The sequence below is a fragment of the Ixodes scapularis genome, unplaced genomic scaffold (assembly GCF_016920785.2).
Source record: "Ixodes scapularis isolate PalLabHiFi unplaced genomic scaffold, ASM1692078v2 PGA_scaffold2__306_contigs__length_199485367, whole genome shotgun sequence".
NCBI classification, from domain to species: Eukaryota; Metazoa; Arthropoda; class Arachnida; order Ixodida; family Ixodidae; genus Ixodes; species Ixodes scapularis.
In genome coordinates, this window is record NW_024609857.1 from 120,450,912 (window position 1) to 120,478,455 (window position 27,544).

General features: G+C 45.6%; 1 protein-coding gene and 1 long non-coding RNA gene across 2 annotated transcripts; one reads left to right on the forward strand and one right to left on the reverse strand.

Annotated features, from left to right (window-relative positions):
• Positions 1–3,976: 3,976 nt before the first annotated feature.
• LOC120848188 lies at positions 3,977–6,337 on the reverse strand. The gene is made up of 3 exons (XR_005717606.2): positions 6,252–6,337; positions 4,092–4,176; positions 3,977–4,023 (listed from the first exon to the last, which is right to left on the reverse strand). It is a non-coding gene; the product is annotated as an uncharacterized LOC120848188 (long non-coding RNA).
• Positions 6,338–9,959: 3,622 nt separating this feature from the next.
• Positions 9,960–12,238, forward strand: LOC115312130. Its single transcript, XM_040220176.1, has 2 exons — positions 9,960–10,161; positions 10,260–12,238. Exons 1-2 carry the CDS (start codon positions 9,960–9,962, stop codon positions 12,236–12,238), a joined length of 2,181 nt encoding a protein of 726 aa, XP_040076110.1.
• The last annotated feature ends 15,306 nt before the right edge of the window (positions 12,239–27,544 follow it).

Consider the following 27,544-nt stretch of genomic DNA (forward strand, 5'->3'; position numbering starts at 1 on the left):
GAAGAAGTCACTGAAAAAAATAATTCGAGGGGACTGGTCCGTTCGTCTGGCCAGGTTCTTGTTCAAGCTACACATTCTTCCAAGCACCTCAACAGGAAAGAGCCCTGCGGAGCTTCTGTTCGGTCGACAACTCCGATCAGCCTTGGATCAGCTACATCCTGATGAACAGTCAGTCATGGCCCAGCGCCAGGAGGCATCTTTCGATATCGACGGTCGGAAGGCTGTTCGACAGTTCGCGCAAGGAAGCATCGTGTTTGCAATGTATTTCAGCGCAAGCGGGAACCGCTGGTTGCCAGTGGAGATTTTATGCAAGTTGGGACCTGTGTCTTACCAGGTACAGCTTGAAGACTGACGTGTGTGGCGGCGACACATCAATCACATCCGAAGTAGAATATGCGATATGCCAAACCCTAGTCTGAGGGGCAGCTGCGACGTGCCAGACCTCGGAACTACTGGCCATGACGTTAGGCCGGACGTCACGTCGAGTACGAAAGAGTCCGTCCAGGATAACTTGTCAACATCGCATCCGCAGTCTCCAAATCCAACTCCAGGTGTTTCTTCGTTAGGACGCCCACAGCGTGTACAGCGTCGTCCTCGGTACTTGCAGGATTAATTTTAGGGGGAAGGTGTGTACTGAAGTGTATCTTGAGAGAGCGCGGAGCGCGAGCATGGGTCAACGCACCTGCGCGTGCCAACGCGAGCCACGGCCTCTTCTACGCCGAGCCTTCTCGAACAGGACCATGTTGTACATATCTGAGTTAGTAAAGCGGGGCGCATCGCGCTAAGCCCACCAAGGTGTCCTGTCTCGCTCGGTACTTAACAGCGCCATGGGGTTTTACTATAAAAGGTAAGCATGACAAAGGTTGCTCGGCTGGTGGCGGCTCGGTGTTCGAATGCGCTTGCCTGGCATGCGGAACGCTGGTCCGGTCCCGCGCCTCATGTGCTTGCGCAGTTAGCGTTTGAGTCGATACGCTACAGCGATAGATTGTATCGTAATCTCTCGAGTGATTTAATTCAACTCTAATATAAAAGAGAACACACGTCATCTCGTCGTTAGAACGCTGGTACGCAAAACACACGGCGACATCGGCGACGGTTCACGTCTTCGTTCACAACAAACACCATTGCCATTCCAGGCTCCTCGTCGGTGGGCACTCAGTGACGGATAACAAAATCCAAAGTAGCACAGGAGACGCACACGCGAACCAGACTTTTATGACCGATAGATAAAACATTCGCTGCGGCAGCAAATGTTGCAGCAGACCGACCCGACCACTACGACTGCGGACGCCGCCATATCTAGGCCCATTGTACGTAGCACTGTTTCAAGCGTTTGGAAACGTCGCTCTTTCTAACGTTTCCGTTTCACAAAACGAACGGTAAATACGGCACTGCAGAAATAATTTCTGAGTGTGCGTGCTTGGGTTTTGAGATTGAAGAATAGACGGCCTTCGCCGCAGGGCATTAGGGTCGAAGTATCCTCCCGTCAGCCTATCGGGGGAAGAAGAGATCTTGTTCCTCCCTTCTTTCTGTGTCCGCTTGGGGGCGCGTCAGTAGAAGGGACGAAGATGCTCTGTTGCTGCCTTTTTCCTCCCTTTTTTCTTAGAGTGTACCCCAGGCTAGCGGTTGTACTGCACTGGCTAAATTTCTCATCTACGGCTGGGAGACTCGTCGCCCGTCGAGGCAGACCAAGTTCCAGGCTGTATAAACATACACACAAGTTACAACCCATTTGTTTGTTTGTTCTAAGCTTGAAAGTGAAACGGAGTTTTATTCTAACACTTCGTTTAATGCATGGTATACAGTAGAAACTACCGGAACATATGTTTGGTTTTATCTAAACTCGTCACAAAAAGAAGAACAGGTTTGGCGGATTCATTCACCGCTTCAAGTATGTTTTACAATTCTGTGGTTGTCAGAAGCACAAAAAAAACAATTTAATCTAAAGCGTAAAATTAGTAACGCTCCGTGAGGATCTTACGACACTTTCGAAGCTACTGGCGCGGCCACGCGACTTTGTCTAGAGCTTCATGTGATTGCACAAATAGACCCTTTGCTAATTTACCCAAGCATCAAGAAGCATGCTGGGTTCGTAGGTACACGCGCTGCGCGTTCTGGCGTCGACAGCTGCAGTTTGTTTAGAGCAAACAAATCTTAAAGAAAATCCGCTTTGCTCGTGCCTTCGTCAAAGTCTTATTTTAGTTTGTTTTTTTTTTTTGTTTTTTTTTAGCCCCGCAGGGGGCACCTGTGAAAGCAGGTGTTTGGAGAGTGGCGTCTCCACGGACCCCGAGCCCCGCAGGGGGCGCCTGCACCTTGTGTGCTAGGTGCTTGGTGAGTAGCGTCACCACGGACCCCAGCCACATTGGCAACATCACAGACCTTGAGTAAAAAGTGGCTAAGACCCACCCACGTCTGGCTGTGCGTGGCGAGCCCGTGTCCGGGGAAAGGGCATCCTGGTGGTTGAGCTGAACCCGGGGTAGGTTTGGACCCTTCGGAGCCCCCTGGGTGAGGCAACACACCACTTTTGCCCCCGCTTCTCGTAGACGGGTGTCCTGGCTTGGCCCGACCAGGATGATGCAGTCAGTCGCCATTTCTTCTACTATCCCCTCTTTTCTTTCTCTTTCCTTCTTTCTCCTATTCTTCGTTTTCACCTTCTTTGGCGGTAAGGGCTAACCTTGGGTGGCGACAGAACTCTCTCTTGATCCACACTTGGTTATAGCTTCCTAGTAGCACTGGTAGAGTAGCATACTCAGACAAGCCAGACCTGTTATGAGATGTTACCTATCCCCTTGTTGGACTCCGCGGTGGGTGGTGCGCTACGGATGCCGAAGTTTTTGCCCTTCATATGGGTTCTAAGCAAAAAACCTCCCCCGATCGGACCTTGAAAAGGGTCCGGACCGAAGTAGTTACCAAAGACTCATCAGCTACAGCCCAGAATGTCTAGCTCTGTAGTGCTCTTCACTTACTTCCTCCACCGCCCCCAGTGCAGGATATGTCTCAAAAATATCTGCTGCTGAGGGGCACTCTCCGGCAATCCACTTTCGACGAGCATCAAATGTTCGTTTTATTGAGCCCCTGACTTTCTCAGTGTCAGGACTGGCTTTTGCCATCTCTTTCTGCATGGAGTCAATGTGTGCTTTGATGCTCAATTCATCTTCAACCATGGCTGCCAGATTCCCTGGCTGGAAAGGGCAAACGTTTTGCAGAATATTGTTAACATAGAAGTTTAAAGGTGAAGTCCGAGTTTACATAGCACTTCCAAATTCAGCGCATATGATTCACACCACACCCACTGCTTCTGCAAAAAGCTTACGTTGAAAGGACTATTTTCTTGCTTCTCTTTTGAGGCAAGCCAAACTAAAAAGACATACATTATGAGTTCAACTGCTTTTAATGAGGAAGTCATTTATAATTTGTTCTCTCAAGTATTACAGTTCAATTTATTTATAACAATATACTGCTTATAACAATCAGTTTCTAGAGTTTCTAGAGTAGACAATCAGTTTCTAGTCCAGATACAACGATAATCAGTTATAACGACTGAGTTTTAGGGTTTCCTTATTATCGTTATAAGTGGAATATCGTTTACACATGTTACTTACTTCGAAGGGAAAGAAAGGTAGAATTTCTTAAGAACGTTTCTACAGCCAGGAGTTGCTCTGTATTGATCTATGGTATGTCTTATGTCTCGGCAGGTGTGCTATACATGGAGCAGAAGGTTGCTCTCTGGACTCTGCTATCAGTCACGTAAAGAGCGTCCTTTCTCTCAAGTGGGGAGAATCAGCAGAGCATGAGCTTTGCTGCAACTAGTGTTTCTCCATTAAGAGAAACTAAATAAATAAATAAAAAATCATTCACCCTGCGACTGATCCTTTTCGCACAGTTGTTGTTGTCATCGTTGCATGTGTCAGACTCTGCGTGCTTCCTTCAAAATTTTTTTCGGTTCTCTTGAACAACACCCACATCTTCAATCTTACTCCGCTCAAACTTGACCTTAAAGCGCAGTGCTCGGTGCCAGGAGCCCTGCATAAAACGGCACCAAAACAAAGTTGTAGAGCAGTTTTTTTTTTCTGGAATATAAAGTAACTTACATAGCCGTTGCCCACTCTGTCACGCAGTACACGATGTTGTATCACAAGCTGCCTGGCCGCTTCAACGTACAGGCGCTGGGGATAACTAAAAGAAGCAAGATTGCACTATAGACTGAAGAAGTAATGTTCCAAAGTGGGAATCACACTTCAAATAATTTGAGTAAAACTAAAGTCAAACAGAACATGTCTCAGGTTGTTCATGGAGGGACAATGTAGTACCTTAGGAGAATTTTAATTTTCTATGAGCCCTTGTGCTTTTCATGTTTGTAACTTTGGAGCATTATAAAAGTACGGAGCAAGTGCCCACCTGCGATTTGTATATATAAGCTTGAAAACTCGAGGGAAGAGTGCCTGTTAGGTCTGAGTGGCAAAATGCAGAAGGGATACTTGATAGGGCAGGCTTCACCACTCTGCACGGTTTTGCGTGGAGAAGCGGCTGACGAGGGTGAGCACCTCAGCTATACTTCATCTCACCCTACGATGGACTAAAGGCAGAAGCCACGAACCGCCAGATCCAATCACGATCCATTTAGACATTCCGTGGTATTTCGCTTCGAAGCACATATCGGTGCTCGCGTCTCGGATCACTGATGGGAATGGGCGGACAGTGGTTCGGATCGAGCAATGAGTGACTCAGAAAGTTTACATTGCAAAGAAAGCCACGGCGTGCTGGCTCTTTGCAGTGTCGAAGCTATAAAAATGACGCAGCGTTTTTGGATTCGGAGCATTATTCGTCCAAACCCAATCAATGCTAAGCGTGTCATAGTTTAGCGTGGAACGTGATTGGACCTGGCGGCCCGTGGCTTTGGCCTTTAGTCCATCATAGGATGAGACGAAGTATAGGGGGGTTCAAAAGTCTGGGGAGGTCGCTTGGTATGTCCTTTACTCAGTTTCCAAACATTTCAAAAGTAGTGGGTGGGCACTTGTGACATAGGCACATGCTTCATATTCTATGGTATTTATTTGATTTTGCATAGGTTTTCACGAACGTAATAAAGCAGATATCTTAATTTTTATGTTTTTCTGACAGTGATTGAAACTAAAGTACTTAAAACAATTTCCAGCAGAGGCAGACGTTTAAAAAAAAAACAAAAAAACACCTTTAAGTGGGTATTGCATAAACCACGAAAGGAAGTGTGAAACAAAATATGAGGTGCAGGCGAGCTGCTGGTGCATAATTACCGGTGTCCCGGGGGAAAAAAAGGGGGACAGGACAACAATGTCTCAAACGTTGTTGTCCTGTCCCCTATTTTTTCCTCATGTCTCCACATGTATTTAGTAATTAAGGGAAGGGTGCCAACCGTGGTGCTCCGCAGGCCCAAATTAGCATCTGCAAAGCTTTCAAGGATTGTACATGCAAAGAGCAAGTCGTCTGCTTCTTGCCCAGCGGTTGCGGTGACGTCAAAATGATGCAGTTTGATTGGCTTTGATAGAATCGGCCAATAAGAGCTTGGCGTTTTGCCTTCACTGTAACCTCTGCCCAAGAGAAGACGAACTTGCGCTCCTCATTAAAAGCTTGTCTCATACGTTTTGTGGCGAATCTTCAGATTTGTGAAACATTAACATCCTATTACTGGAAACATAGTCAACTATCAAAATGGTAGTAGTACTACTTTGCTCGACTAATGTGATAAATGGACACAACCTCCAATGTTTTGGGTTAGGGAGGCAATCACTCAGATTGGCACCATCAGCGACTTCACAACCTTTGTCTGCGAGAACAACAATGGCAAAAGAAACAGATACTGATCTTTCAAAAAAGGTGTTAACATTCTGGGTTTTCGAAAGACTTTGGAAAAACGCTCAGCAGTTTTTATAAACCTTTCTTTATCTACATTATTTGCACATCCCAAACCAACATTTAAGAGAGCGAGCCTACTTGGGTTGAGACATGTAAGCTGAAGGCATACCAAAAGAGTGCAATTGAAACTGCAATGTTGACTGGCATGCATGTCAATTGATAGCAAGCATGCAAGGCAAGGCTGCGGATAACCAAAAGCTAGAAAGTAAGGAGCCTCAGAAAATTGTTTCAGAAGCCGGATGTGGTCCATGGTCTTGAGTTTTTCTCATCACTAATTAAAATAGCATCTGTCTGTTAATTCCCCTTATATTCATTGACTTGCTCTCTTATCAAATTTCTGGCAAGGGCAGGGCACTTACAGTGTATATCGGAAGAGGTCGTGACACAGCCACTCAATTATTCTGTTCCTGAGGCTCGTGGGTACCAGTGACTTTTCACCGAGTGTGCTGAGCCGGATGGCTATGTATGCTGGTGCTTTTGGAAACACGTATGTTGTCGGATCAAGCTTCTTCAGTTCCTGTTGTGCTGACAACATAGGTGACATCTCGGGACTGCAAATGTAAGATCCCAATAAGATGTGCAGCTCTCGACAGCTATAACTGAAGTCTTACTTGTCCACACTGGTCGCACTAGTGCTTGGCTGGCACGATAGTGAGGCTTCATTGGGGTTGCTTTCTAACTGAATTACTTTAATTCTTGATTTTTCGTAAATAACAGTGTCCTTATCCCAGTCAAGGTACGCATCAAGCTGGGCATCATAGACCTGGAAAACATTGAAGATGACAGACATATTATTAGTGATGTTCTTAAGGAAATTTTTTATCTGTTTTTATCTTCTCTAAGTTAAAAAATTAAAAAAAGGAAAACACTGTGTTAACACGTCACTTTAAACATGATGCACAATATGGAACATATATATATATATATATATATATATATATATATGGTAAGCCACACAGCATGTAACATGTGATGATGTTTGCGTAATGAATAGAAGGACTTACTAATTAAAAGGACACTGAACTCCCAAAATCTTTTTTTGGTTAGTGCTTGGATAGGACACATATATTAAAAGATAAACTTTCCCCCAAAACAATGATTAGCACACTATCTACATCATGTCATTAGACTCATTTTGAGTGGGGAGTGATTCGAAAACATGCTTCTATTTTGGTATATTATTCTAAAATAGAACCATGTCACAATATTCCAAACGTGTGTCCTGACCTAAATGTTGAGCGGTGATTTTTTTTAAGGTATTTTTTGTGCCAAAGATGTGATATCCACCCTGCTGAAACTAGAAAGCCCATTTAGATATACTGCAGTGAAGCTGCAATCTGAAAAAAGAAACTGAATTATATGACCGAGTTGAAGCCACCATGGGTGAAGAGCTTTGGGGATAGGAGCTTCTGAGCACCAATGTGCATGATAGTACATAATAGGACCAATGTGCAGAATTTTCTCCCGCTCAGCGCCATTGAAAACACTGCAGAGAAGCTGCAGTTCTGGAAAAAAGGTAGTTTTTAATAAAGGTGAAGCCAACTTTAGGGAGATCTGCAATCTCAAACTTTGGAAGGCACGTGCCGTATGTAGCACTTCTGTACCAAAAATGTGCAGATTGAGTGGCCTTCCTGAAGATTTGGTGAAGGAGATAGGTTGCAATACAAGATTGCCAAAGCATCTCATCTAAATTGTTGTAGAACAGGTTTGCAGAACTTGAGTAACTAACAATGCTTACTGCCTAAAAACAAATTTGAATTAATATTTTTTATTTGTTTTTTACAGTGGGTTAAAAAATCTGTCACTTCATTCTAGAAGTGCAATTTATCTGTTTCAACATGCTAAGACATGAGGTATGTTAGGCTATGTATATACAGTAAACTGAATGATCTGAGTGGAGAGAAAATTGGCCAACTTTTGAACAGTAAAGGCAATTGCCCTCTGAAATGAACATGATTGTTCTTCAGATATCAAGAAAAAAACTGAATGAAGTGTCTAGAGAGAGGTTTTGTGCTCAGTGACTTATTTCTGCTATTTGTTTCTGCTCATTAATGCTCATTGCATGTTCCTCACAATGAATGTGCTCAATTCCTGCAATTTATCGTTCACACACATTTAATTTGTCACTGATATACCTCATTTTTGCTTCACTTAGTGCATTCATTCAGACTGGCCGGGCTGTTTCTGGTGGAATTTAATACTGATACTTCATGCAATTATAAATATATTCACATTCAATTTGACATCAAAATGTATCACATTTTTGTTTCACTTTCTGCATTCAGACTGGATTTCTAGCAAAAATTGTACAAGTTTCTTTTTCTTTTTTTTAGTATATGCATATTATTTATGCATCAAAGCTAACTTTTTCTTTTTTTTTCCAGCAAACAGGCCCTTTATTTTTATAGCTGAGCGTTTTTTTTTTAAGTGAAGTAATTTACGTTTTTTTAACTTAATAATCATGAAAATAAACCACACATGTTGAACCGAAGGAAGCGTTTCACTGAAATGCCTAAACATAGCAACAGCCTTTCCATTATACTTGAAAATGTTTAGGACAACACAGATATCTATTTCGCTTTGTGTACCAAAAGTTTCAAACGAAAGACAAAAAGAAATATATATATAGATATAGATATTTACACACCTGAATCAGGGCACTCTCCAGGTCCCAAGTAATCTCCGGGAACTTGATGCGGAAAGCATCCCTAATGTCAGTTTCGGTTGCGCCGAGCGGCAAGCTCAAAGGCCGACAGAACTTTTCGTAGCAGCCTACACAACGTAACATGTTATCGTTGTCTAAAAGAAGAGCCAGGTGACTTGGCACGAAAATAAAACCAAATAAATACAAAATATAAGTAGCCGCAGGTGACTCAACTGTATGTGTATCCCGATTCCCGGCTCGAAGCAGGCTCAACCGCACGGTTCAGAACTCGGGCGCGAATGGCGCGAATCTGCGAAAGTCGTGGGTTCACTGAGAACGAGCGTAACATTACTACAGTAAAATTTCCAAATATGCCTTGCTTTATTGAGCTATTTTGTTTTTCTTTGGAATTCAAACTCAACGCGACAAACTTCTTTCTTCGTGAAAATAAAAAGAAAATGGGCAACACGTTTGCAGCTGTCAGTGTCAGGTTTCGGATTGGTTAATTTGGTTAAAACCAAATGGAAAGGTGCAAGCAAACTGAACAAGAATGACGATAATAACCTCTGGAGAAGAGATTACGTTGGTGGTGGGGCCTCGGATATTTACTTCAGAAGCCATCTGTCTCGCTTGAAGGTACGTGGCGCTACGAAAAATAATGCATATCTTCTCGACTCAAGACACTACTCAAAATATGTTCTCGCTGCTGAGCCGCGTATCTGCCATGAATAAAGTGAAACCGAAACCAGAGTAGAAGCGCGGGACATTTGCGCGAGTCCTTCGGCGTAGTCGTGGGGAGTCACTCTGCGCGGTTACGCAATTTATGTATTTATAATTAAATACAAGTTTGGCGTTTCGGTAATAATAAAAAATATTTTTTTAAAAAATTAAGTTACTTTTATCAATAACTTATGCCTTAGATACCATTAAAAATGATTCGTGCTATAAAGCACGTGATCACCGAAGGACAGGAGAGACTGGACAATTGAGCACGCCTATTCTTGCCAAGCGCTTTTCGCGCAGATAAGGTAGTCTGAAAACGAAACATTCCCCGCGGCGTTCCTCGGCAAACCTTTGGATTTTTGCCTCTGTGCGAAGAAGACTTATCCGTTCATGTATTTGACTCCATGCTAAAGCAGTGTGTGTATTCCCAGCTGGTTGGAAGCTTGACGATTTTGCCACAAGACAAGCTCGAGCATCACCGCGCAAGTCAGCTGGTTTCGCCGTGGAATGACAGCTTTGATTGTGTCATGGTCAACAGGCTGACTGTGCAATATGCCTCGAGATCTTATACGCTGCCCAAAGTGTCCTTTCTTGGCAGCGTCCATCAAACGCGTTGTCCATCATATGAGTGTGCATAGCTGCGAAACAGACTTTAGAGTCGTTTGTGGGATCGGCGGCTGTGCCGCATCATTTCGACGTTATGGGTCGTATAAATAACATTGTTATCGAAAACAAAAGGATGCCATGGCATCAACTTCCACTGAAGCCAGATTTCAAGAAGCTGCCAATGATGAAACCGCAACAGAAACCGAATGCGAGCGCGCACACCCACCCGGTCCGTCGTCACAAGAACAACCCTCTGCATCAGAGCCAAGAGAAGACAGAAGTGCTCTCCGAAAACAGTTGGCGTTGTTTCACCTCAAGATTACAGAGCAGTTAAAGCTAGCCAATAGCACTGCTGATGAAATCCTGCGAGTGATGAGAAACGTTGTTTCCGAAGTTCTTGAAAGTGTCGCAGACCAAACCCGGGAGGTTCTCGAGAGGGAGAATGTCACCGTGTCAGTGAGAGAGAAAATGGCTTCTCTTCAAAATTCTGAAGGCATAGTCGAGGACATCTTCTCGGGGATCCAGAACACCTACCTCAGAAAGAAGTGTGTGATGGAGAACCTGCCTTACACAAATCCTTTGGTGATGCCTCTTCATACAGACAATCAAGCATTGCAACACATTATGTGCTACATACCAGTTTCACAACTGCTCAGCAACCTGCTGTCATGCCCCGACATCCTGGAAAGTGTAATGCAGCCCATAGAACAGTCTGAAGTGCTTCAGGACATCACTGATGGAGACTTCATCAGCCAACGCCTGCAGCAGATCGACAGTGGGACACCCACAATCTTCCTCCTCCTGTACTCGGATGAGCTTCAGCTGAGCAATCCACTGGGTGCAGCAGCTGGGTCGCATAAGATTCTGGTTGTCTACTTCTCGATCATCAACATTCACCCAAGGCAACGATCGAAATTGAATGCCGTGCATCTTCTGTTGCTTGTCAAGTACCAAGACGTTAGGAAGTATGGCTTGGATCGAGTTCTTGCTCCGCTCATCCAAGACTTAAACTATGCTCATGAGTATGGTGTGCATGCACAAGGGAAGCATTTTAATGTAGTGACAGTTGCTTTCACCGGAGACAACCTCTCCATGCACAAAATGGCAGGCCTCCAATGCAGCTTCAGCAGTGGTCGCATATGTCGTTTTTGCCTTGCTCGGTACGGGCATCTGCATAAGTTGCTCTCTGAGGCCAACTGCATCATGAGAACTTACGCAGGACACGAGAGCCACCTAAAAGCATTTGCTCTCAATCCAACACAAAACCGACCGCTGTACGGCATATCTGCCATTCCAGCACTTCAAAGCCTAACAGAGTTTGACATCACAACACAACTCCCTCCAGATGCCATGCATGACATTTTGGAGGGGGGAATGGGGCTTGTCATGCAGCATGTCCTGCGTGGTCTGATTCAAGATGGCCTGCTTCAGAAATCTAATATCAACAAGGTAGCAAGCTTCAACTATGGCTTCCATGACAGGAAGGCCACTCCTGTTGCACTAAAGGACAAGTTTCTGCAAGGAAAAGCCAACCTGAGAGGTACGGCAGCTCAAAAGTGTTTATTCAGGCTCCTTCCACAGATCTTCGGAGATTCTGTGCCCGTCAACAACCCACACTGGGAAGTTTACCTGGCCTACAGACATTGCATTGATATCATCCTGGCAGAGAATATTCCACGAGACTGCATTGCTTACCTGGAGGTGAAAATCCAAGAATTCCTGGTAACCTTCACGTCCCTTTACCCATCCGTAACAGTCACCGCAAAGCTGCACTATCTGCTGCATTACCCGGGCTTCATACAGAGGTTTGGCCCGCCCCGTCGCTACTGGGGAATGCGCTTCGAGGCGAAGCATGCCTACTTCAAGGCCGTTGCCTCAAATGTTCGGAACTTCCGTAACATCTGCCGAACACTGGGCACACGGCATCAGCTGTTGCAAGCTTACGAGCTGTCTGGAAAGCTTTTTGAAAGCTCCATTGAAACAACAGGGTCTGCTGTGGTCAAGGTGACGAGCCTCTCAGAAGAAGAGCAAGTTGCTGTCTCCGCCATCACATCAGAAATCACCCTTTGCTCTGTGAAGACTGCTAGCACCAACAGCTGCACATACCGTCTGAGAGATGTGTTCGTCTCCGAAGTGCAGAATGACACCCCAAAGTTTTTGCAAGTGGAGAGGCTGCTGGTGATGAGTGGTGTATTGATTCTTCTTTGCAGACGCCTGGAAACGGTGCGTTTCTGCAGTCACAGGTGCTCCTACATTGTTGAGAAATGTGTCGATGTTGTAGCAGTGACGCCGGACAACCATTTTGACTTTAGGCCTTTTGACCTGTACAATGCAGGAACTTTCTATGAGATTGTTCCTCACTTTGCAGTTTAGCAAGTTTGAGGACATCCTGCTGTGAGAAACAACATTCTACAGGGTAAATCAAATAGATTGTCGGCTCTTTGATGGAACCACGTAAATTAATATCTCTATGTTGCGAGGTAAAATTTTCTGCAGTGGTGGTGAAAGATAGTGCATTTTTTGTATCAACATTTTAAGGAATAAGCTTACCCGAGTAAAAAATACAAAAAGAGGAGTGTGAATTCGCTACCTACGGCGTCCGTCTGCTAACGAAAGGCATCCGATTGGCACAACAGCCTACAGACTGCACATAAAATTAGAACAATCTAATATTCTATCTAGGCTATTTTCCAGCAACTCATTGGATAGCCAAGAGCTGAAACAAAAGAGCACTGGAATTTGTTAAAATACATTGTAGTTATGCCACAAATATTTTTACTAGCCAATGGATGTTGTTAACGACCCAAAGAACAATCTGAGCTTTAGCAACCATGCATGTCTTTTAAATCGTGTCACGGCCATATCATCGGTAGTAAGATTTTCTGTGAGGTGGCAAGCGTTATGAACTCTGGCTTTTTTAAGCTCCCCTTTCTGCATCTCGGAAGCACGTCACAACAGTGTTTCCCTTGTGCACTATCACGTTTGCAAGTGTACAAGGCACAAAAATAATAATGGGCTTTTTTTTTTGTATATGGCAAATATAACTCGCTGTATCATAGTCCTTGCCATGGCTATCGAGAGAGAGCTGTGTTGATTGAGAAGGCACAAAAATAATAAATGCTCAAACTGTTGGATACAATATTCCCAATAGATAATGTCACACCACTGAATAAGTGACCGAACTGCGAAGTACAGCAACAGGAACCAGGGTGGGCTTAAACCCAGGACTCCGTTGTCCAGACGACAGGCAAGCAGATGTTTGCTAAGGGAATATACGTGTGTATATTCCCTGACACCATTTAGTTTTTTTTTGTTTGATTTTCATTTAACAAACTTTATCAACCAGGAATCATGTATGTGTCGCTGCTGCAGGAGGCAGACATGGTTTATTTTACGTATATTTTAAGCCTGTTCAGCCCCTATCGAATAGAACAGCCGCTTATGTGCAATCAAAAAGGTGCCAAACGACAGTCACGTTAGCCACGGCGAATTGAAGCTGCGTTCCAATATTATTCTCAGGTCTATTGTTAAATACCGAGCGAGACGAACACATCGTAGGCTTAAGCGCTATCGCCTCAGACCGTGCGCCTTCCGACGTCTCAAAGTTTTCATAAGGGTAACAGCTGACGTGTCCTTCAAGGAGAAGAAAATGAAATTGGAACTTGTGGTTGTCAAAGGGTTTGGTGTGAGCCTGCTAGGGTGCAACTGGTTCCAGTCCTTGGGCATCTCCTTGGAGGAAGTCTTTCATGTCGACACATTGCCCCCTCAGGTGGAAGCGGCTGCAATTCGCAACGTGATTGACGAGTTTCCCAAGCTTTTTCAGCCAGTACTTTGAAGAAGCAGGGGACCCCCTGTTCATGTGGATGTCGACCCTGCCACGACTCCCAAATTTTTCAAGGCTCATCAGATTCCACTTCCGCTGCTGCCCAAGGTGGACGACGCCATCGACAAACTGGTCGAACAAGGAATTTTTTAAACAGTACGGTATTCCTCATGGGCGACCCCAGTCGTGCCTATTCTCGAAAAGAACGGGAACATTCGCTTGTGCGGTGATTACAAGTGCACAGTGAACCGAGTCATTGGATAGGAAACATACCCTTTACCAACTGCCGATCAACTGTTTGCCAAACTGGCTGGGTGTGAGAAGTTTTCACAGTTGGATTTTGAACAGGCGTACCACCAGAAGGTAGTGGATCAAGCTACAGCGGACCTCCAAACAGTCAATACTCATTAGGGTCTCTTCAGAGTCACCCGTCTGTAGTTCGGCGTTACTACGGCTGTGGCAATCTTCCAACGCTATATGGAAGAGCTTCTCGCTGGACTCGAAGGTGTCTTAGTGTTTCTCGACGATATTGTGATCGGCGGTCAGAACGATGAAGATCATGTGTCTCGTCTCTGGGCAGTGCTGAAAAGAATCAGTGACGACAGGCTCCGCCTGAACAAGGACAAGTGCAGTTTCAGAGTGCCTCAAGTGTCTTTCCTGGGATACAAAATTGACAAGGAAGACATCCACCCCACTGAGGACAAGGTTCAGGCTATTCAGACCGCTCTAGAACCGCAAGATAAACAACAGTTGCAATCCTTCCTAGGGCTTCTGAACTTCTACGGCCGCTTCTTAAGGGGGCTGCTCAAGTCTTGGAACCGCTACATCGGTTGCTGGACCAAGGTGCATCGTGGAAGTGGGGAGAAGAGGAAGTGGTAGCTTTCCGACGTGCCAAAGACCTTCTACAGTCTTTGACTGTGTTGGCATATTACGACGTCGAGCGTCCCTTAATATTGGCCTGCGACGCTTCTTCATATGGCCTAGATTTCGTCATGAGCAATGTGTTACTGCCCAGTGAAGAATTCCCCGTGGCCTTTGCATCAAGAACAATGACAGAAGCGGAAAGAAACTACTTGCAGATGGATCGTGAGGCGTTAGCTGTCGTAGCTGGTGTGAATAAGTTTCATCAGTTCTTGTATGGACGACATATCAAGATTTTTAGAGAACACAAGCCTCTTCTGGGGTTACTGCACCACAGCAAGCCAATTCCTCAGGTTCTATCACCGCGTCTGTTGCGCTGGAGCCTGATGTTAGCCCAGTACCATTATGAACTCATTTACAGACCTGAGAAACAGATGGGCAACGCTGACCTTTTCAGCCGTCTTCCTCAGAAGATTCAGGATTTTGAGGTACCTCCTCTTTGTGATGTTCTCCTCATTGAATCAACGCCGGAGGTACACATCGACGCAAAACAAGTGGCTTTTTTGACGAAGAAAGATTGCGTTCTTTCCCAGGTACTGCATTGGATCCTGCACGGCTGGCCATCAGAGAAACCTCCAGAGGTTTTCAGGCCTTACTACTCTCACCGTGACGAACTGTCTGTCTATAATGGTTGTATTCTCTGGGGCAGCTGTGTCATCACATCCCCACCTCTTCGGGAAATCGTGTTGGACCTCTTGCACAGTGGTCATCCGGGGGTTGTGAGGATGAAGGGTTTTGCAAGGGGTTATGTCTGGTGGCCGGGCCTTGACAAAGATATAGAACGCCGAGTGTGGTGCTGTGTTCCGTGTCAGGAATCCCGAAACGCTCAAGCCCGCGCCCCCCGTCCACCGTGGGAATTTACGACAAGACCGTGGTCGAGACTGCACGTCAACTTTGCGAGTCCCTTCAAGGGCGAGTATTTTCTTATCGTAGTGGATTCCCACTCCAAATGGCTGGAAGTCCTGCGAGTAAAATCTACATCCGCCTCGGCTGTGATCACTGTACTCCGTACCTTATTCGCTACGCACGGACTGCCGGACGTGGTGGATTCGGACAATGGTACTGCCTTCACTTCAGGTGATTTTAAGGATTTCCTCCGTCGAAACGGCATCCGTCAAGTCCTGGTGGTACCGTATCACCCATCTTCGAATGGCCAAGCCGAAAGGATGGTGCAGGAGACGAAGAAGTCACTGAAAAAAATAATTCGAGGGGACTGGTCCGTTCGTCTGGCCAGGTTCTTGTTCAAGCTACACATTCTTCCAAGCACCTCAACAGGAAAGAGCCCTGCGGAGCTTCTGTTCGGTCGACAACTCCGATCAGCCTTGGATCAGCTACATCCTGATGAACAGTCAGTCATGGCCCAGCGCCAGGAGGCATCTTTCGATATCGACGGTCGGAAGGCTGTTCGACAGTTCGCGCAAGGAAGCATCGTGTTTGCAATGTATTTCAGCGCAAGCGGGAACCGCTGGTTGCCAGTGGAGATTTTATGCAAGTTGGGACCTGTCTCTTACCAGGTACAGCTTGAAGACTGACGTGTGTGGCGGCGACACATCAATCACATCCGAAGTAGAATATGCGATATGCCAAACCCTAGTCTGAGGGGCAGCTGCGACGTGCCAGACCTCGGAACTACTGGCCATGACGTTAGGCCGGACGTCACGTCGAGTACGAAAGAGTCCGTCCAGGATAACTTGTCAACATCGCATCCGCAGTCTCCAAATCCAACTCCAGGTGTTTCTTCGTTAGGACGCCCACAGCGTGTACAGCGTCGTCCTCGGTACTTGCAGGATTAATTTTAGGGGGAAGGTGTGTACTGAAGTGTATCTTGAGAGAGCGCGGAGCGCGAGCATGGGTCAACGCACCTGCGCGTGCCAACGCGAGCCACGGCCTCTTCTACGCCGAGCCTTCTCGAACAGGACCATGTTGTACATATCTGAGTTAGTAAAGCGGGGCGCATCGCGCTAAGCCCACCAAGGTGTCCTGTCTCGCTCGGTACTTAACAGCGCCATGGGGTTTTACTATAAAAGGTAAGCATGACAAAGGTTGCTCGGCTGGTGGCGGCTCGGTGTTCGAATGCGCTTGCCTGGCATGCGGAACGCTGGTCCGGTCCCGCGCCTCATGTGCTTGCGCAGTTAGCGTTTGAGTCGATACGCTACAGCGATAGATTGTATCGTAATCTCTCGAGTGATTTAATTCAACTCTAATATAAAAGAGAACACACGTCATCTCGTCGTTAGAACGCTGGTACGCAAAACACACGGCGACATCGGCGACGGTTCACGTCTTCGTTCACAACAAACACCATTGCCATTCCAGGCTCCTCGTCGGTGGGCACTCAGTGACGGATAACAAAATCCAAAGTAGCACAGGAGACGCACACGCGAACCAGACTTTTATGACCGATAGATAAAACATTCGCTGCGGCAGCAAATGTTGCAGCAGACCGACCCGACCACTACGACTGCGGACGCCGCCATATCTAGGCCCATTGTACGTAGCACTGTTTCAAGCGTTTGGAAACTTCGCTCTTTCTAACGTTTCCGTTTCACAAAACGAACGGTAAATACGGCACTGCAGAAATAATTTCTGAGTGTGCGTGCTTGGGTTTTGAGATTGAAGAATAGACGGCCTTCGCCGCAGGGCATTAGGGTCGAAGTATCCTCCCGTCAGCCTATCGGGGGAAGAAGAGATCTTGTTCCTCCCTTCTTTCTGTGTCCGCTTGGGGGCGCGTCAGTAGAAGGGACGAAGATGCTCTGTTGCTGCCTTTTTCCTCCCTTTTTTCTTAGAGTGTACCCCAGGCTAGCGGTTGTACTGCACTGGCTAAATTTCTCATCTACGGCTGGGAGACTCGTCGCCCGTCGAGGCAGACCAAGTTCCAGGCTGTATAAACATACACACAAGTTACAACCCATTTGTTTGTTTGTTCTAAGCTTGAAAGTGAAACGGAGTTTTATTCTAACACTTCGTTTAATGCATGGTATACAGTAGAAACTACCGGAACATATGTTTGGTTTTATCTAAACTCGTCACAAAAAGAAGAACAGGTTTGGCGGATTCATTCACCGCTTCAAGTATGTTTTACAATTCTGTGGTTGTCAGAAGCACAAAAAAAAACAATTTAATCTAAAGCGTAAAATTAGTAACGCTCCGTGAGGATCTTACGACACTTTCGAAGCTACTGGCGCGGCCACGCGACTTTGTCTAGAGCTTCATGTGATTGCACAAATAGACCCTTTGCTAATTTACCCAAGCATCAAGAAGCATGCTGGGTTCGTAGGTACACGCGCTGCGCGTTCTGGCGTCGACAGCTGCAGTTTGTTTAGAGCAAACAAATCTTAAAGAAAATCCGCTTTGCTCGTGCCTTCGTCAAAGTCTTATTTTAGTTTGTTTTTTTTTTTTTTTTTTTTTAGCCCCGCAGGGGGCACCTGTGAAAGCAGGTGTTTGGAGAGTGGCGTCTCCACGGACCCCGAGCCCCGCAGGGGGCGCCTGCACCTTGTGTGCTAGGTGCTTGGTGAGTAGCGTCACCACGGACCCCAGCCACATTGGCAACATCACAGACCTTGAGTAAAAAGTGGCTAAGACCCACCCACGTCTGGCTGTGCGTGGCGAGCCCGTGTCCGGGGAAAGGGCATCCTGGTGGTTGAGCTGAACCCGGGGTAGGTTTGGACCCTTCGGAGCCCCCTGGGTGAGGCAACACACCACTTTTGCCCCCGCTTCTCGTAGACGGGTGTCCTGGCTTGGCCCGACCAGGATGATGCAGTCAGTCGCCATTTCTTCTACTATCCCCTCTTTTCTTTCTCTTTCCTTCTTTCTCCCATTCTTCGTTTTCACCTTCTTTGGCGGTAAGGGCTAACCTTGGGTGGCGACAGAACTCTCTCTTGATCCACACTTGGTTATAGCTTCTTAGTAGCACTGGTAGAGTAGCATACTCAGACAAGCCAGACCTGTTATGAGATGTTACCTATCCCCTTGTTGGACTCCGCGGTGGGTGGTGCGCTACGGATGCCGAAGTTTTTGCCCTTCATATGGGTTCTAAGCAAAAAACCTCCCCCGATCGGACCTTGAAAAGGGTCCGGACCGAAGTAGTTACCAAAGACTCATCAGCTACAGCCCAGAATAGCTTCAGCCGCTTTCTGGTAATGCATTCGGAACAAAATGGAAAACCACTTGCCAAGCTTTCACCCTTTCTTATTTCAAAGACTCTAGAAAACTTAATTGGTCAAAACTTTAAAGCAAAGAAATTAGCATCTGGTGACCTGCTTGTTGAAGTACAAAACGGAGTTCAGAGTGTGGTTCTCTTAGATTTAAACAAGATCTCGGATTATAAAGTATCTGTCACTCCACATCGCACCTTGAACAGCTGCCAGGGCGTCATTTCAGAGGAGGACCTTCTAGAATCTAGCGAGGACGAAATCTTGGAGGGCCTTTCCGGGCAGGGAGTGGTCGCTGTGCGACGAATCTCAATACGCAGGGATGGACAGGAGAGACCCTCAAAACACCTGGTCCTCACTTTTGCATCCACGTACTGCGTGAGAGCATTAAAGCAGGCTATCTCCACTGCAAGGTGCGCCCTTATATACCTAACCCAAGGCGATGCTTCAAGTGCCAAAGATTTGGCCACAGCTCGGTATCCTGCCGTGGAAAAACAACGTGTGCTAAATGTGGAGGCACAGACCATCCAGCCGACAGATGCGAAGGTACACTTCTCAAGTGTATCAACTGCTCTGGTTCCCACCCCACCTACTCCCGAGCCTGTCCAAAGTTCCAAGAAGAAAAGAAGATTTTAGCTATAAAGATAAAAGAGAACCTGACTTACCCTGAGGCAAGGAAACGATTTTCCTTCCTCCAAGGAGGGACTTATGCCGAGGCGGCAGCCAGGGGGGCTGCGCCGCCACTCAAGGCATCGGTGGGCACTCAGTACAGTCCTCGAGACTTTGGGTGCTCCACCAGCCCCCCAACCCCCAGCGAGGCTCCTGTGGGTTCCCAGACCCCGGCGCCCCCGCCAAAACTTCCACGTGCTAGGACGGTGCCTCATCGTCTTGGCCCGAAGCCTCGAGTGGTGCTAGACACCACTCCCTCTCACAGCAGTGAGGGACCCACTCCTTCCACTTCCCAGCGGGTGGAGGAGGCCATGGAGGTATCTGTCGATCTGACAGAACCACCTCCACCTGCCAAGGGAGGCACAAAATCTGCCCCTGAAAAAGGGGATCAGAAGAAAAAACCTCCACGTGTCACTGCCCCAACCAACCCAAGCTAACCTTTGTCCATTTGGTCACAGTTACGAACCCCACATTTTAACTACATCTTAAGCAAGCAAACAAATAGGTCATGTTGGCTTCATGCAGTGGAACTGCCGGGGTCTACTACAAAACATAGATGACGTTCATTATTTTATGGACGAGCTGCAGCCTATTGCTGTCTGTTTGCAGGAAACTCATCTGAAGAACACTCACACTGATATTTTACGCCGTCACCGTGTTTTTAGGAAAGATCGTTTGTCAGCCCATTCTTCTGGTGGTGTTGCTGTGGTTGTGCGGAGAGGAGTAGCATGTGCTGAGGTCCCTCTTCGTACACCACTTGAAGCTGTGGCAACCCGTGTTTTAGTTGACCGGCTCATTACGATTGTGTCATTATATCTTCCCCCACAAGTTCCACTTCATATTCATGAACTCGAAGGTCTTATTGATCAACTGCCAGAACCCTTTTTAATTCTAGGCGATTTTAATGCTCACAATCCTATGTGGGCCAGTGACCGACTTGATTCTCGTGGCAAGATCATAGAGCGTCTTTTACTGTCTTCAGGTTTGTGTCTTTCAAATAACAGAGAACCAACATTTTACAGTGCACCTCATAACTCTTTCACATCCATCGACCTGTCTATTTCATCACCCTCATTGTTTCCTTGTTTTTCTTGGAACGTTTTAAAGAACCCTTTTGGGAGCGACCACTTTCCGGTCATTTTAAAAAGCAATGCCGCACTTCGTACCATTTTAAAGCGCGTTCCTAGATGGAAGTTAGAAAAGGCAGATTGGGGGCTTTTTAAATTAAAGGCAACGCTGAATGCCTCACTCCTGGCAAGTTTGTCTCCAGAGGATGCCACATTATATGTCACCGAACATATTCTAAGTGCAGCTTTTGAGGCTATTCCGCAGACTTCTGAAAACATGCCAAAGAGGTGTAAGCCATGGTGGAACAAAGACTGTGCATCTACAAAAAAAGAACAGCATAAAGCGTGGGATACGTTCAGACGGTACCCTACTCCTCTCAATAGGATTGAGTTCAAAAGGAGAAAAGCAAAAGCTCGATGGACGAGGAAACGAGCTAAACGAGGAACTTGGATGAAATATGTCTCTTCTGTCAACAGTTTTGTCTCGTCCAAGGAAGTATGGGATCGATACCGCAAAATCAAGGGTGATTATCATGCTTTTGTGATTCCTCTTCCATTCTCCTACAATCTCGCTTAGAGATGTGGCTAATGTCCTTGGAGAGCAGTTCCACAATGTTTCTAGCTCCGATAACTACCGGGCAGAATTTAGACAATTTAAGTCTCGTGCAGAATGCCATCGTATTAGTATGTCTGGAGGAAATACTGCCGGATACAACAAGCCTTTTACAATGCACGAACTTAGGTTGGCTCTTAGTCTGAAGAGGCAGTCGGCCCCTGGCCCTGACAGGATTCATTACGAGATGATTCGTCAGCTGGCCCCAAAATCTCTGGAAACTTTGCTCTGGTTTTTTAATCATCTGTGGACGCAAGCATGCTTTCCCCAAGCCTGGAAGCAGGCCCATGTTATCCCACTGTTGAAACCTGGTAAAGACTCGTCAGTTCCATCCAGCTACCGCCCTATTGCACTTACGAGCAGTCTTGGCAAAATATTTGAGCGGATGATTAATAGGAGACTGGTGTATTTTCTTGAAATACAGGGTTTCTTTGATCGGAACCAGTGTGGTTTTCGTGGAGGGCGGTCAACTGTTGACCACCTAGTGCGCCTGGAAACGACTATACGTAACGCTTTTGTAAACAGGCAGCACTGCGTGTCTGTCTTCTTTGACTTGGAGAAGGCGTACGACACGACATGGCGGTATGGAATACTTAGGGACCTGTTCGCATGTGGTTTACGTGGTCGCATGCTTTGTGTTATAAAAAGCTTTCTGTCTGACCGAACATTCAAAGTTAGATTAGGTGCCACATATTCGGACCTTTTTATTCAGGAGAATGGGGTGCCACAAGGGGGGGTCTTGAGCGTTACATTATTTGCTGTGAAGATCAACTCTCTTTCGAAGGTAATACCACGCACTGTGTCTTACTCCTTGTACGTTGATGACGTTCAAATATCGGTTTCTTCTTGCAATCTCTCCAGCTGTGAACGCCAGCTGCAGCTCGCAATAAATAAAATGAGTAAGTGGGCCGACGAAAATGGTTTTCGGTTCTCACCTGAGAAGACTGTGTGCGTACCATTCTCTCTAAAACGTGGAATAACGCTGGATCCATCATTAGAGATCAATAGAACTCCCATAAGTATCCGAAATGAACACAAGTTCTTAGGACTCATTTTTGATATGAAGCTAAATTTTATTTCACATTTGAAACAGCTGAAACTTAAATGCCAAAGGGCTGCTAATATCCTTAACGTCTTGTCACAAAGGTCATGGGGATCTGACAGGAAGTGTCTGCTGCACCTGTATAACTCCCTCGTCAGGTCCCGCCTTGATTACGGAGCAGTAGTTTACGGATCGGCAAGGTCATCGGCACTCAAGATGTTGGATCCTGTTCACCACCTTGGCCTTCGACTTGCCACAGGGGCTTTTCGGACATCACCAGTCCTCAGTTTATATGTAGAGACAAATCAGATGTCGCTGGAAAAAAGACGGCAATACATTAGCTTGATTTACACCTACAAAGTCCTGTCCGACCCTGACCATCCAACATACCGCTGTGTGCATGACTGTAGTTCTTCCCTTATTTTTCAAAATAAGCCTAGTATTGTACGGCTGCTCAGTCTTCGTCTTGAGGACATCCGTCAATCTCTTTGTCTCGAACTGAATGACATAAGCTTACTCGAAAGGACCGACACTGTTGCGCCTTGAGACCTGCTGCCAATCAGCTGTGATTGGTGTTTCACCAGGTTCAACAAACACAACATTTCTTCAATAATCCTCCAGCAGGAGTTTCATGAGGTACTAAAAAAGTACAGAGATTATTCACAGTTTTATACCGACGGGGCAAAGACCCCCTCTTTTGTTGGATCTGCTGTGTACTCTGAATCATTTAAAAGCGTTCAGCAGTTAAACAGTGTTGCTAGTATATTCACTGCAGAACTTCAAAGTGTATTAACAACAGTGGACTATATTATAGAAAGCCATACAATGAAGGCCGTCGTGTTTGTTGATTCTCATAGTTTTATAACTGCAATCAGCTCTGTAAAGGATTCAAAGCATAATCTCGTCCAGCTTGTGCGTGCAAAAATAAATAAGGGCCTACAAAAGGGGCATGACATCATATTTTGCTGGGTACCCAGCCACGTTGGGCTCAGTGGCAATGAGAAGGCTGACAGGCTTGCGGCCTCTTCCAAAAACTTGCAGGAAACACGTCTGCAGCTACCACATCAAGACCTGAAACCTATTTTTAGGGCAGCAATTTTCCTAAAATGGCAAACAGAATGGAATCAACAGCATGACAATAAGCTGCACTCCATCAAGCCTGTTTTAGGGATATGGGAGAGCTCTTCCCATAAAACCCGGTCTCGTGAGATATTGCTGTGTCGCTTGAGGCTTCGTCATTCTTATGCCACCCATGCTTACTTGTTGCATGGGGCAGATCCACCTTTTTGCGAACACTGTGGTGAGATCGTGACGGTCTGGCATATTCTTGGTCTCTGCTCTGCCCTTGCACAAGAAAGACGCTCCTGTTTTCCAGAATTCGCAATGTATTGTATTCCATTTCATCCTGCACTAGTGCTTAGCGAGCAGCCGATTATTCCTTTTGAACGTGTTGTTATGTTCCTTGAGAAAACAGGTTTTTTGCATAAGTTCTAGCTTTTCCAACATGCACTTTCTATAGTATGTGATCACCACAGGTAATTAGGTTCTTCTCAGCATTTTGTCTTCTGTCAGAGTATCTGACTTTTTACTTCTACATTAAATAACACCCTCTGCTTTGCATAAATATTTAAGTTTGGCGCAGTATGGCCACGTCGCTGTTGCGCCAGAAAGCCCCTAATCAATCAATCAATCAATCAGTTTTTTAGTGCAAACCTTCTACACAGATAAAGCCAGCACGTGCAGCCCGTGTACCTATGTTCCCAGCGTGCTCCTTGGTGCTTTGGTAATTTTGCTAGGGGTCTATAGACCTTTCCAAAAAAAGAGCGTGTGGCGGGTGCTGTTGTTGTTGTTTGCGGTTTTAATGGCGCAAGAGCACCAATGGCCATACTGCGCCAAACAGGGTAAGTCAATAAAAAAGGGTGAGTAGAACTAAACTATGGTGAGTAGAATAGTTCTATTGTTTGTTTAAAAATCCGGTATTTTCAAGGAAATCAAAAAGACGTTTGAATGAGATCAGTGGCCGCTCACCAAGTAGCAAGGCAGGGTGAAATAGAATGCGATACTTGAAAAGATCAGGAAAAAAGAATTTGTGCTGCTGCCGAAGACCAGGACAAAGAAATAAAATATGAAGAACAGTCAAAGGTTCACCGCAGCGCTCACAGGATGGAGGAGGTTCTTCACCAATGAGCAGGTAGCTATGAGTGAGGTAGGTGTGGCCGATTCTCAGGCGGCATATGAGGACCTCGTGGAATCGATTTTTATTATAAGATGTTTCCCAGGTACCAAGGTCTGGCTTGATGGTGTGAAGCTTATTGTTAACCTCTACATCCCACTCGGACTACCACGACTGCAAAACTGCAAGTCTTGTAGGCATTTTTAAGTCTTGGTGGGGGATGCGGACATGTGACACGGGAAGATTTTGCGAAGAGACGGCCAGTTTATCTGCAGCCTTGTTGCCAGCAATGCCGACATGGCTAGGAATCCAGCAAAACCTAATGTCGGGCCCATCCTGTAGGCCCTGCTGCACCTTAACACGCACAGTCGGGGTCAGCCGATTCTTTGTTGATAAAACAGAACATACAGCCCGAACAACACTCTGGGAATCTACAAAGATGATGGCTTTCTTTATTTTACTCTGAACTATATGGTCAAGCGCCATCAGGACCCCATATAGCTCGGCAGTAAAAACACTGGCAAGAGTGTTTAGACGAGCGACTTTGGAAAAACGAGAAGAGTATACAGCCGCACCAACATACATTGACGACTATGCACCATCAGTGTAAGAATGATTATGATCTTTGTCTTTTTCCTCCAATGGAATGAATTCCTGTTGTAAAATTAAAGGTGAGACTCTTTGCTTCCTAAATTTCGTGAAGCACCAGTAACAAATAATGGGTTTGATATACCATGGGGCAGTATGGTATGAGCTATTCAAGAGGTTAAAATCACGAGTCAGATTGAGGAAGGAGCGAAGACCCTTGACACGAAGGCTCAAAGGCCGCACAACAGTTGGCTTATGATTAAAGAGGCGAGAAAACCTAGAGTTTTGAATACAAAAATTAGTGGGGAAGCTGGGGTCCGACAAAATTTTGTAAACATAGCTGAGGCTAAGCACCTGTCGCCTTTTTTCAAACGACATTTCATGACAGTCAACATACAAGCTAAGCACAGGGGAGGTGCGAAAAGCACCAGATGCCAAACGCAGCCCAAGGTGATGTACTCGATCGAGCATTTTAAAGCAGACGGTCTCGCAGAGTCGTAGACAGTTGAGCCATAGTAAAGGCGGGATTGAATGCGAGAAGATTATAGACGAAGGAGACATTTCCTCTCCGAGCCCCACGACTTGTGCGAAAGAACTTTGAGTATGTTCGATGCCTGCAAAGTTTTTTGCTTGAGTTGTTTGAGATGCGAAAGAAAGGTAAGTTCACGGTCGAAAGTAACTCCTAGGAGCTTGTGCTCCGTTTTGACAGCAATGTTGTTTCCATTTAAAAGAAGTGTAGGATCTAAACAGAGGCCACGCCTTAAAGAAAAAAGGACACAAACAGTTTTCTCCGGAGAGAACCTAAAACCATTCTCATCAGCCCATGTAATCATTTTATTTATGGCTAGTTGTAGCTGCCGCTCACAGCTAGACATACTGTATTACATGACGCTACAGATATTTGAATGTCATCGACATATAGCGAGTAAAATACTGAAGGAGGAATGACTTTACTAAGAGAGTTCATCTTTATTGCAAAGAGTGTGACGCTTAGGACTCCACCCTGAGGAACACCGTCCTCTTGAACGAACCAGTCTGATAAAGTTTCCCAACGGAACTCGAAAAATGCGTTTACACAAAAAGCTCTTTATACACTGAAGCATTCTACCGCGTATTCCGTACATAGAAAGGTCATGCAAGATGCCATACTTCCAAGTGGTGTCGTAGGCCTTGTCCAAATCAAAGAAACCAAATACACAATGCCGCCTGTTGACGAATGCCTCGCGCACAAAGGTCGCCAGCCGCACCAACTGGTCTGTTGTAGAGCGTTCAGGCCGGCAGCCACACTCATTGATATCCAAGATATTATGCTGCTCGAGAAAATAAATAAGGCGCCTGTTAATTAATCTTTCAAATGTTCCCAGTTAAAAATAACATTTGGGTCCAATTAGTTATTGACAATTAGAACCAATGGGGAATCCTATCTCATTTCGGACTCCTAGTTAGAAAAAGTCAATTGGTTCCAATTAGTTGTCGACAATTAGAACCAATTGGGAATCCTATCTGTGATTTCGAACTCCTAGTTAGGAAAAGTCAATTGGTTCTAATTAGTTATCGACAATTAGAACCAATGGGGAATCCTATCTGTGATTTCGGACTCCTAGTTAGAAAAAGTAGATTGGTTCCAATTGTCGAAATCTAATTGAACATCACCAATTCGAACCAGTTCGGCAATGTCAATAGGATGCAACCAATTGGAAAAACCTTTTTCTGCTTTCGGACTCCCAATAGGAAAAAAGCAATTGGTCCAACTGTTCAAATCATATTGACAGATACGAATTGGGACAACTATTAGTGTTTGGATATCCCAAACTAGAAAAAGTTGCAACTAGATCTAAAAGCAGATAATCACGACAGTCTTTATTTAACTTATTAGAAATGATTTCTTGCTTCTAGGCATCGTCGTTTTCTTCCAGGATAGCAGCTGCAGCTTCCCTAAAATAAAGGATAAATATGCATTAAATGACCTTATGGGACTATAAATGTTTAAATCAAGCTTAGAAACATACTAAACATTTTTTTTTCGCTGCAAAGAAATTAGTTGCAGTGGTATAAACCTGCAGGCCTTGCATTAAAAGGCAAACATCCCTGCGTGACTGAAACACTGGTCAAAATTAGGAGATGAAGCTTTTGCCGAGACTGGGCTAAATTTGCATCTGGGATGGTTTAAGACTACTAAGTTTCCTGTGAGACATATTCTCTGCTATAAGGAGAAAAAACAGTCAATTCAAAGGGATCTCTGTAAAGCTGGCCAGTGCACCTGAAAAATGCTTAAAGTGTGCATGGGTGAAAAAATAAGTGTCTTTCGTATCTCGAAAAGAAATCGTGCATTGCAGGCTGTGTTCCAAATCTTACTCGAATGGATCAGAGGCAACGCTGGATGCGGGTAGGTTTTTGAACTTACCCTGAGTGAGACAGAGTAAATTTTGAAACATAGCTGCAAATGGTCCGCCGGATGAGATGCAAAATTTTCGGCACCTACTGTTATTTTATTAAGTCATCCAATTCCGGAGGTAATGACCCGACATCACCGACCGACCGACCCCCCCACCCCACTTCCCACTCATCGAAAATTCCCCCAAAATTGCTTAATTTTGAATCCCAAAGCTTCAATTTTTGAACCTGTGCCCAA